Source organism: Papaver somniferum, chromosome 4 (assembly GCF_003573695.1).
Source record: "Papaver somniferum cultivar HN1 chromosome 4, ASM357369v1, whole genome shotgun sequence".
NCBI classification, from domain to species: domain Eukaryota; kingdom Viridiplantae; phylum Streptophyta; class Magnoliopsida; order Ranunculales; family Papaveraceae; genus Papaver; species Papaver somniferum.
In genome coordinates, this window is record NC_039361.1 from 19,959,236 (window position 1) to 19,971,607 (window position 12,372).

General features: G+C 35.2%; 2 protein-coding genes across 3 annotated transcripts; one reads left to right on the top strand and one right to left on the bottom strand.

Annotated features, from left to right (window-relative positions):
- The first annotated feature begins 1,173 nt into the window (after positions 1-1,173).
- Positions 1,174-2,568, top strand: LOC113274874 (cyclin-A3-1-like). The gene is made up of 2 exons (XM_026524287.1): positions 1,174-1,564; positions 1,668-2,568. The coding sequence occupies exons 1-2, from the start codon at positions 1,268-1,270 to the stop codon at positions 2,457-2,459; spliced, it is 1,089 nt and encodes a 362-aa protein (XP_026380072.1). The 5' UTR covers positions 1,174-1,267; the 3' UTR covers positions 2,460-2,568.
- Positions 2,569-2,636: 68 nt separating this feature from the next.
- On the bottom strand, positions 2,637-6,600 carry LOC113274875 (protein phosphatase inhibitor 2-like). 2 transcript variants are annotated; one of them, XM_026524288.1, is made up of 5 exons: positions 6,457-6,600; positions 5,638-5,701; positions 4,712-4,824; positions 4,427-4,603; positions 2,637-3,193 (listed from the first exon to the last, which is right to left on the bottom strand). In XM_026524288.1, the coding sequence occupies exons 2-5, from the start codon at positions 5,640-5,642 to the stop codon at positions 2,850-2,852; spliced, it is 639 nt and encodes a 212-aa protein (XP_026380073.1). In that variant the 5' UTR covers positions 5,643-5,701; positions 6,457-6,600; the 3' UTR covers positions 2,637-2,849. The 2 variants fall into 2 exon arrangements, with proteins under 2 accessions (XP_026380073.1, XP_026380074.1); XM_026524289.1 differs by having other exon boundaries at positions 2,637-3,088; positions 6,457-6,598.
- Between the last annotated feature and the right edge of the window lie 5,772 nt (positions 6,601-12,372).

Genomic DNA, 12,372 nt, shown 5'->3' on the forward strand with positions numbered 1-12,372 from the left:
CCTAAATCTCTGTAAAGAACATAAAAAATCTCAAGACCCACAGGCCACAACAGTAAGAAATTTAATTCAGTTAAAACTGTCATTCCATGTTTCAACAAGAATTCATGTGATAAAAAAAAAGATGGAGACACCAATAAGCAGTAACACTGTAAGACTAAGAGTCTAAGACCCTGACTTAAATCAAGAATTGCATTATATGAACAACATCTGGTCTGCAATTCCATTTCAACATCTGGTCTGCAATTCCAAATAACACTTTAGTTTTGATAATGATCCCAATTCCCAATACATGATTAAATGTAACATAAGATGTTAAAAACTAATTGATCAACTAAAAACTTAACCAATAAACCAAACCACATGCATGTTAATATTCTTAAGGATTTCAACTAAAAACTTAACTATCCACAAATTAGACGAAATTGTGAATACCCATTGATTGGCTCACAGAAATCAAATCACCAAATCAACTAAAGCCTTTAAACCAAGCAAAACTAATGAGTAATAAAAAATTAAAGATTAAGAAAAAACCCTTTTTTTGTGGTAAGAACTGAAACATCATGAAATTAAGAAAATTAAAGATTACCTATCTTCACAGAATCACAATCACAAGTTCACAACAATTCTAAGAATATTAAAGATTTGTTGGGATTCCTATGTAAAACCCTAGATTCCTAGAAGAAGAAAATAAAGAAGAAAACAAAAATTAAAATCTGATTACCTGCTAGCCTTGAATCTTTAGATCAAATTAACTGCCTTTGATGTTCAGTTGTTCTGTGCGTCAGGACTCAGGAGACTCTCTCTGAGTCAGGGAAGAAGAAAAAAAGAGGAAGAACCGAAGAAGAAAGATAGGAAAGCTTGGGGTTTTCCCGTTTTATACGATGGAGATTTGGATGACACGTAACAAGCTACGTGTTTCAGTTTCAGCAGGGTATAAAATTACGGGTTACGGGCCAGATCGCGGGTTTCACGGTACGGGCCGGGTTAACCCGTTTCTTCACAAGCCACTAATTGTACAGCCCGCGCCCGTCTTGTTTAGTTACCATCCGGGACGGGTGCTGGTTTTCACAGGACAGGACGGGCCAACCCGCGGGTTTTGACTTGGTTTGCCAGCTCTACTAGACACTATTTATCTTATTACTTTTCTCATCTTTACTCTCTCTCTTGACTTGACTCTTTGAGACAAGTGAAGAAGAAGATTAGTTAGCAGCAGCAGCTAACTTCCCCTCTCTCTCTCACTGCCAAAAACTGAACCCTAAAAAAAACCATGAAATCAGCTCAGGAGGAGAACATTGTGTTCATTTCCGGAGGTACATCGAAGAAGAGACGAGCAGTTACGTCAGATCAGTGTACGCAAGTCCCGGCGTCGTCGAAGAAACGAGCCGCTCTGGGAGAGATAACAAACTGCTTACCGACGGTGAAATCAGTCAATGTAGTTGTTGAGAAAGCCAAGAACAAGATCGTATTGAAGAAGCGGAAAGTGAAGGATGAGAAAAGGAAATTAGAAGAGGAAATTGAAGCTGTTTACGCGACTGATATCGATAAATATGTTCATTTCATGGAGGTATATGAATAGATCTTGATGAATTTTGAGATTTAATTAGCTTAATTATGTTTTTAGTTGATGTTTATTAATTAGGTTGAATTGGGTTTTATTTATTGATTAGGCTGAAGATAAGAGAAGGCCAATGTATGATTATATGGAGAGAATTCAAGAAGATATAACAATTCAAATGCGAGCGATTTTGGTAGATAGGTTGGTGAAAATAGCGCAAGTATATGAATTTGTGGAAGATACACTTTATCTTACTGTCTCTTACATTGATAGATTTCTTTCTTTGAAATCTGTTCATCGACAAAGACTTGAATTACTTGGTCTTTCGTGTATGTTTGTCGCGGCGAAGTACGAGGAAATTGATCATCCTAGTATGGAAGAGTTTAGTTGTATAACGAATAATGCTGGTATTACTAAGGATGAAATGTTGAAGATGGAAAGGGAAATACTTAGATTGTTGAATTTTGAAATGGGGAATCCTACAATTAAGACATTTTTGAGGAGATTGATTACTCGGGTTTCGGTGCAAGAGGAGGAATGTGTATTTGCTGTGAATTTGAAGTTGAAGTTCTTGGGTTATTATCTTGCAGAATTGAGTTTACTGGATTATGGTTGTATCAAGTTCTTGCCGTCTATGGTCGCCGCTTCGGTTGTTTTTCTTTCGAAATTCACAATGCAACCTAAGATCCATCCTTGGAATTCAGCTCTGCAAACTTATTCCGGCTATGGCTCATTTGATCTCAAGGATTGTGTTTTAGCTATTCATGAGTTGCAGTTGAATAAGAAATGGGGATCTTTGGTTGCAGTAAGGGATAAGTATAAACAACACAAGTTCAAGTGTGTTGCATTGTTGATTTCTCCCTCAGAAATCCCATCGACTTACTTTGAAGATGTCATTCTTTGAGACTGATTATGGGTAATTGCCCTAATGTTGTAACAGTAGTCTAATGTAGAGCTGAAATTTTCAGTTGTACTATTCATCTTAACTTGTAATTGAATTTGATGTGCATTGAAAGCAGAACAGTTGGTTCTCTACATGTTTTCCACAATTCGCGAAGTCACAAATCACAGTACTGTCAAATTCAGAAAGACTAGAAATTAAATTTTATCTTGAAAACATTTTGCAGTAAGCCATTACTGGCCCAAAAGTACATACATTAGCATACAAAAGACAACATAATCAAAGATTCAAAAGTTTAACTGGTTTATCCACAGAATTTTTTTCTTGTAATTTTCCATAAACAGGGTTTGGTGTCAGTTTTGTTTTCCTACTAGTAGAAAACAGCTCTGTGTTTTACTGAGGCTGTTCAGGTAAATCTTTTTTACTATCTTCATCGATGTCTATAGCTTTCACACCACCGGCTAATGATGATGATGAATCAGATTTCACATCCTTACCCTTATCTTCGCCATCTCCCTCGACTTCATCTTCGTCAAAGGAACCTGTACGTTGAAGTTCCTTCACTTTGCGATACTCATCATAGTGCTTTTTCCTGTGCTCCCTAAAATGTTTCTTTCTATCTGTTTCAGGACCTGATGACCTCAAGATACAAGATGAAACAGAGAATAGTGTTAAAGGTGACCTATAGTGCTTTTTCCTGTGCTCCCTAAAATGTTTCTTTCTATCTGTTTCAGGACCTGATGACCTCAAGATACAAGATGAAACAGAGAATAGTGTTAAAGGTGACCTATGTTCGATTCAACCTATACCATGTAATCCTAATAAAACTATGGAATACTCCCTCCGTCCCACCATTAAGTGACCTATTTGGTTTTTAATTTTGTCCCATCATTAAGTGACCTATATCACTAAACAAGGAGATATTTCTAAAATTACCCTTTTAATTGATCATAAGAAATATAAGAAATATGCATAATTTGATAGGCATGTTTATATTCGTTACGTAGGTGTTTTAAAATGCTTTTCAATGGTATAAAGTTTGCGAACATCCGTGGTGTAGTTTGAGAGATAAATCATTTCAAAAATTCATTAATTATTATCCATAAGGATATAATTGTAAAAAATGCTTAAAAATCTCTTTTTCCTTGCTTGCCTTAAAATTTGTGCAAACTTCAACTAGGTCACTTAATAGTGGGACGGAGGGAGTATCAGACAGTATTACACAAGGTAAAAGATAAGTTGAGTAAAAAATAGTACAAGCAACAAACATACGGTTCATTTGATAAAGAAACATTCCAAATGAGTTCATGTGTAGAATTGCCCAGTTGGTTTCAAGATCTAGGATGCAGAATGTTTGCACATGTGCAGAATCTTGAAAATGATTTTTAAGATCTAGGAAAAGTCAATATTTGACCAACGGATTGATGGTTTCAAGATCTAAGATATAAAATGTTTCCACATGGGCAGAATCATGAAAATGGTTTAAAGATCTAGGGAAAAGTCAATATTTGACCAAACGAATGGATCAGTTCGGACCACACCAAGTGGTAAAATAAGTTTAATGTGATGTTCAACACTTCAAAGTAATAACTTATCAGAAGGTTGCAAGCATTTGACAACTACTGCATAAATACGCTGTAAAGACAAAAACACCCTAATTGCAAGAAAATATGTTTTAGGTTTCTCATTTCAAAAGGAGATAGGTTTTGGTGAAGATATCATGTCCATCTAATAGATCCTATTCACCACATCATCGTGTTCTACAAATACTAGCCTTCTCAACTTACCATGTAAACGTACGTGAGGACAATCTAAATCACCGTCAAACTATTGGGTCAATTCCAAGTGCTATCTTAAACCATTGGGTCATTCCAGGTGCTATCTACATAAAAGAACTCTTCCAGAAAACATTCACCTAGGACTAACATAAAGAAAAGTTGCATATATTATATTTAGTAAAGCCAAAGCACCTTCATCATCACCATCTTCGTCCATGTTATCTGCCTCATCTTCAGATGATGTCCAACCTCCAGATCGTTTGCCGCTTCTACTTGACGAAGCAACATCAGTTAATGCAGTTCGTATAGCTTCTGCATGTTCAGCTCTATCCATGCACTCATCGAAATTATTAACAGGAGACATAGAACCTGCACATTAATTGATACCAAAAGAGTTACAACTGATCAACAATACTTCGTAATATGTTTCTGAGGAAGAATATTATTAGCTGAAAACAAAATACATCAACAACATACCGTCTTCCTCAAGCATGGGGTGGTACGGAGTCTTAGGTTCAGTGATTTTTTGCCTCACTGGTTTATTGGCCTCGATTTCCCCCAAGTTAGCCTCATCCCATCTCACACGCCCCCTGATCCCAAAGGAGAGACAAGTTTGATTTGCTTTAGTTTGCCATAAGATGATATAGAGGCTTGGGAAGCCTATTGTCAGTCTCCAAGAGGAGATACAGCAAGTTTACAATTATATGCAGGTATCATGAAACCAATACTCGAATGCCCAAACGTTTTCAGTCATATTTTAACTGTACATAAAATAACAGTGTATCATACATGCTTGGTAGAAATGCTCACACAAAATGATCTTTAAACCAACAAAATGAAGAAGACAAAAAAAAATGCAAGAAGTAAAAGCTTGCTACCATACGGTTCAATAGGTATCAATTTTATACCATCAAAAGGTCTACTTCAAAGATGGGCCTTTCATTACGCCCTGGTTGAAGTGGTTGGCGCAATGGACCATGTAAGTGATATGCTCAACATCTCAGTCGAGATGACTTCTAGCTTGGTAAGACTCCACAATGTGAAGAAAAAAAAAGATAAGTTTGACAATTCCTTCATTTAGTGTTTGATTACGTGGGACAAAATCACAAGGGAAAAGGGTGTCTACATGATTAGATAATGACATATTGTAGGACGTGGGTATCACTGAATTGGCACTACAGTCTACAGATATAGGCCCCATCCAAAAAGGATATCTAGAATATGATCTTCGAACAGTTTTAGTTTTTTCATCTAGTCTGAAAGAAAAGCACCCCGGGTAAAAAGGGTATAGGACTTTCATCACATAGTTATCCACCAAGCTAAACATTCTATATATGAGCATATAATGGAAAGCATACACAACGTAAAAAGATAACATACAAAAAGAAGGCGACAAGATTTACCTCATTAGATTAAATTCAATTCTTCGTGGACGCCCTAACTACACCAAGATATTCCAAAAGACACCTAAGTTGACAAAAAAGACAAGAATTACACCAGTTAGTCATTCATACATGCAAAAAAATTGCAGCTGCAAGTATGCAAGTAAGTTGAAACAAGTTTGACGTAGAGTTGTTTAGCGACAAAATCTCTATCACAATCTCCCAGATTAATAAACCTAAACTCGAAACAACAAACTTTGCATCTCCATTCTTCAACACAGACAGTAGCTTTACCAATTTTACACATTATTGTCCATTTGGAACCCGAAATATACACCCAAAAACACAATCCAAGTTCTATAAGAAACAAAATTATGGTCCAAAATATCAAATTCATCTCTTACAAATGTCTAGGTCTTTGATAATGAGCCACAAAGGCATTTCTCCACATTCATTCAGACATTTTGTAGAATAACTCATAGACAACACGAAAAGAACACCCATGAATTTGTAAAATCAAGAGCCAGATACAAACATAACATCATCTGGTCAAAATTTTCTAATACCCTATTTAGCTTTTTCCACATTGCAGAGAGAAACAAATAACTTTATTAATGAGTAATATTTCTAAGGCGAAAATTTCCACAAATCTACTTACCAACAAAATTTGATCAAATATCCATGTTATAATAACTCAGATTATAGGAAAATCACACCAAAAAATTGATTTAGGTCTAAATAGATTGACCAAAAGAAGTCAGACGAAAGCTGGAAAATTCTGGAATCATAGAAGAATATATTACACAGATAAATATATAGAGAGAGGGGAGATTTTCATACCGAGAGCGATACAGAAATCAGAATGGGCGAAGCCAGAGAAGAGGAAGAAGAAAGAGAGGTCTGAGAAAAATGTTTCCTACTTTCCTTTGAATGTTGAATGATTTTGATTCGATGATGTGAAGAATATGAGCGAACACAATTTTATTCCGGAATTACCCTAGATTTAATGATCTTATTCCTTCTTGTCTCCAGTCCTAAGAAGATGTGATGTGACCGACTCTTTATGGTACCCAACCACTCCCACCAATGTAGATCGTCTCAGCCTCTCATGCTCAACTACGGGCCTACGGCAATAAAGCGCAGAAAAGCGACCGACCCTGGCCTAGGTCTTTTTCTTTTCTTTTTTTTTTTTGAAGCAGGCCTAGGTCTTTGTGGTGCATGATTTATTTTCGAACAAGAATTTCCGGACACCCCAATAACTGTGAAATTTTGAAAATTTTTTTTCCTAGTTTTATACACAAAATATGTATGCCAAAGAAGCAACACCAATTTATAAGAAAGGTAAAAAAAGACAAAAAACTTTTCTAGGGTTAAAAATTAAATTTTAATACAAAACTATCACATGTAAAAATTGTCTCGGCGAGATTTCTGCCACTTCTTGGTGGAATCTCGGCCCTCTCAGTGAGTTTTTCGGCCAAATTTCATCTCGCCGAGATCAAAAAACTTGTCTCAACCATACACTGAAACCAAGATGTTTGGTGAAATCTCGGCTATCTCAACTGAGATTGGCTGCAATACTTCCGAACATAAGCTCACTAAAAATGAATTTACTTCCTGAGATATGGTCACATGTAGCGTCAGAGCCAAGTGTTTGTATTGTCTATAAAATAGACAGAATGACCGCAAGTCAATCACGTTAACCCAAAAGGAGGTTCCAGAAGTTTCGACACGTCTTGCTTCGTAGATACTTGATACACAAGTTTGTACAATTATATAAATACATGTATCCCAAATCCTAAGGGGAGACAAATTTCTATGTTAGTTAACCCCAAGAAAATCTGTGTATTATCAAAATCAATAAATTATTTTTCCTTACGGGGATTCATCCGTGGATGTAGGCATAACTCGTCGAACCACGTTAAATTTTTTGTCTCCTTTACTCAAGTTTTATTCGTTTTATAATCCTAATTTCACATCATAATCATCATCATCAAATCAATCGTGTTTTGTGCCTATAAGTAATTTTTGGTACTAACACTAAGATTAATGGGTAGCTTGGATACCAGAAGCATAAGTTAATCCCAAAAGTCATAAGAGAAAAAAATCTGCTTCACAAAAAGTTAACTTTTTAGCTTATGGAAGTCATTTTCAAATATTATTCCCGACCTAACTTATGATTTTTTTGCTTCCAGAAGTTAAAAAGCAGCTTATTAAGTAGTTTCCAAATAAATTATAAAAATGTCCACAGTCACGACCAAAACAATGGACTATACCCAAATATGGTTTGGGATTGAATCACAATGGGACGGAGTGAACAGGATTTAGTCTGGGTTTTTAAGTTTGAGACTGCAAGTAGTTGTCGACCCAGACTATACACATACGTAGTGGGACGGTAGTATAGTGAGCGTCTAGAGTTAGGCATAAGTTGAAGCAGCGTCTAGGAGTAAGCGTTTGAAGAAGTAACGTCTGAGTATGGGCGTGACTAGAAGAAGTGTCTGAGTATGGACCCAAAAATCACACGATACTTTTATTAATGCATGAACTATGACGTTATTTATATTGTGCCTGACTAAATTATAGTCTGTTATCAGATCTGGTATGGTATTTGGCCAGTTTCATGACTGTGGAAGCTCTAAGAGGGTGTTCGTGTACCACTTAAGAAGTTACATTTCGACTTTGGAAACAAAAAATTGGAAGTTAGTTTGGGAGCACAACTTCAGAATGACTTCTACAAACAAAAAAATTAAATTTTTGTGAAACTTATCATCTCTAGATACGTGTTTATGGGAAATAAGGTATGGGTAAGTTGGTACAATTACCTTTCCTTGGTTATGCCCGGTCTTATCCTAGTTTCGGCTTTGATTTGACCATACTATGTGTTAGAGAAAATGAATTTATACAATAGTTTGGCTTTTTGGTCTTGGTGGGATTGGAACTTAGGATCTATTGGTCACTAAGGACACTAGCTCATTTTCACTATTTGTGAATGAACCTTTAGTCCCACATAGGGAAAACTAAAGATGATACCTCTCCATAAGTATTGAATTTTTTGATATTAGAGTGGCCCTTGGGTCATTAGCACTTTTGTGCGAGGGAGAGGACTTAGGCAATGGGCTAGTTGGTGCAATCACACGCGCGAAACGCATGCCGCCGCCGTGCTCGGGTGTGGGTGTGGGTCAAGACTTATCATTTTTGGCAAAACTTCTTTTGAATTTTTGAATTAATACTTAAAAGATTTCAAACAAAATAAATCTTTGGGCGACATTATGTTTATGCATGAACGTTACATCAACATTATGATGCATGAACGTTTTATATCAACATTATGATGCATGAACGTTTTAGATCGACATTATGATGCATGAATGTTTTAAATCGATATTATGTGATGCATGAACGTTTTAAACCGTTTGGAATTAATTCTAATTGATTTAATGCGCGTTAATGAGACCTCTCTCACTTCTACCCTATATAAACCGATCACATTTTTCATTTCAACTTGTGTCCAGAAGAGCTACTATCTTCTTCTTTTCGTCTTCTCCTCCTGTGTGGTCCTCTGTTTTCATTATGTGCGCAATTGTTGTTGAGGTCGTAAGAGTGAGCAAGTACTGTAGTGCTAACAGTGCTTGCAACGGGCAGTTTTATCCTGGATACGACTTGACCACAGGGTATAAGCATCACTCATTGTTGAGGCGTACCGGTCAACTATCGTGTTAAGGACAGCGTGTTGAACACGTGACTCTGTCTTCTGTGTGCTGTCCATTTGAGTGTTTATTTACCTTCCAGAAATTTCTCATTTTTCTTCTAACATTTTTCTTTAAGTGTTTTATTGTTATAGTAGCAACAATATGAAGTAAAGCTTGAGAAATACATTAAATTGTTGCACACATATTGAGTTTCTTTTCTAGAAATGAACAGTTTGATTTAATAGTTAGTTGAGAGCCGAGTAGATTAAATAGATTCATAATTGATTCCTTATATACTTATACCATTGAAAACTTGGAAGAATTGGAGTTAAATGAAACAAAAACCTATACCATTGTAATCGTCCATAACAATCAATATAAAAGGAGGATGAAGGATTCCTTTTTCTTTATTTTTTAGCATACAAGTAAAATCTAGCGAGGCATCCCTCATTTTCAAAAACCATAAATGAGAAGTCTCTCTTGGTGCAATCTTAACCGCTGGGTACTAGGAACCTCTAATTCTATTTTTCAAAATAAATCAGAAAGAATACCAATGGTAAGAACCTCATAATTCTTTAAAGATATGATTTTACTTGAATACTCATGTCTTCTTAGTTTCCTCGGACATCGCAATTGTTTTCAATTTAGATTAGAAAAACATATAAAAGACATCTTAAGTGTAGTACTGTGCGATAACTGATACTTTACTTACTTATTTTTGGCTGGATTGAACTATTTTTCTCGCAACCTTGTCAAATGTCAAATGAAGAAGATGATATATATCTGGCAAGTAAGATTAATTAGATGGCTAGACACAAATAAAGTTCGACAAAATTTTGCCAAAATCAAATGGATCACATGACAAGTGAAGTTTTTGTGACTCATATAGGCAGTGTGTCCTAAAACATAATAAATATATGAACCGGTATATATTCCTTTTCCAGTAAATTTTCCTATTTTTAACAGAAAACAATTATATGACTTAATGTATGTAGTTGGTAACAACTAAGTTGTAAGTTTTTGACATGACAAACTTAATGTGGATGCATAATTTCTTGGAGGAGCAGTAAAGGTGTAGAAGCATTAACAACGCCAGAGTTTCAAATTTCTAACATGGGCAATAACTCCATGGATTTCCTTTCTAGCCGTTGAATGTTGATATCTAGCTAAATTCGTCCAAATGATAGATAGTGTCTTGAAAAGACAGTACAATGAGAAAATGACAAAACTTTGAGTATACAGTGTTCTCCAAAACCAAACTGGGCTTTGGTTGGTGAGGCAAATAATGTCTGATTTGTTTTCGCCAAAGCCCAACCACAGAATAATGTTCGAGATTAGTAACGAAGTACGGACAGCTTGGTAAGAGAAGGCCAAGTGCATTTGGGGTAGTTCTATTAATTACGAGGAAAGCATCTGATCGCGGCTTACAAACTATCTTTGTCCATCTATTTTTTTTCTCTGTATATAAAGAGAATCAACCGGAGTGAACACTAACAAACACGAGAAATATTTTGATACAGTGTACACTTGTACACGCACCTCAATGTTTTTGCAGGTATGAGTCAAAACGGTAAGTTAATTTCCTGCTGATAATGAGAAACAAACAACTAATTATGTTTGTAAATGATTAAGTTGAATGCAAATTTTCATACAAGAGGACAATACGACAAATCATACAGATTATGTTTAAGGATACACCAACCATATTGGTTACAAAAACTTCAGTAACTATATTTTGACATGTAATTATAATGAAACCATTTGTGGGGTAAAAGTTTCTCGACATTCTTTTTTTTGTGTTCTAGCCATCTACTCGAGTTCTTTTCAAATATATAGTCATGTTTATGCATGAGAGGATTGTGAGACAGCACATTTTGGATAGTAAAAGAAAGTGTCAGATATACGAAAGGAGCCTCTCCTCTTCCATTGGTGCCCGTCAAGAGGATCTGGCAAGAGAAATATACAAAATGAGTCTGATATGTAATTTCCTATGAGTGAAACAAACTATGATAATTACTGATTCTCGTCAATGTTTGAGGAATTTTGAGATGAAAATTGAGCACCAATGAAACTCTTTTTCTCTCATTAATAGAAATCAGGTATTAACACCATCCAAATTGCCAATACCATAATTTTCAATTAAGAGAGAGATGATGTTTTGAGTTACTCTTAAAATAATACTACAAATTTTTGTGTTCATCAAATTCTTGTTTGATCTCCTAAAGAAAACTAAAACTCTTGTTTGCATGATAATATTGTTTTCCGCTAAAACCCATGCCGGCTTGGTTGACTATTTTTGTTTTAGAAAACAAAGAAAATGAGCAAATAAAAGATATCTGATAGTAATCAGACTCATCAAGGATATCCTTTGCGGACATAACTCTTTTTCTCATAGCCTTCTTAGATCAAATTAATATGGCGCTATGATAATAAAATATCTCCAGAAAGGATTTATTATTACATGTCAAGTAAAATTATCCTGACCCATAATCAAGAATTGACATCATCCAAAATTGCAAACACCACTCGATACAACATAAATCGAAAAAGATACATCGCAATTCTCAAATAATATGGTCATGAGGAATAATAAATCAATGAATTTTAAGTTGAGTTTATTGATCCTCCTTATAGCTTTTATTTTGGGGGAAGGAAAACAGGGTTCAAATTAATCGAAAGGAAAGAAAGATCGTATCAGCGATTTTCCAATTAAAGTTATTCACGATTAGTTTCATCTCATATCTCAACTATTTTTGTTATAGAATAAAAAAATACATAAAATAACATCTCACAGTCATGAATGAGTAGATGCTTTTGATAATAATATCCCTAAAAAGAACTTGTAAATGTATGTCAAATAAAATTTTCGTGACCCATAATCTCATATAGTTAGTGTGTCTTACACATAAACAAAAATACGAATAGGTGTATTTTGCATTTGTACACTTAAATTCACTTGTTTCCCATTTTTAACAACAAATTATATGACTGATAGTTTGTTTGGATACTATAAGCGGATCCAGAAGCAAAATGTTTTTGTTTCGCAAAAGGCTTTTTTTTTTTTTTTTTA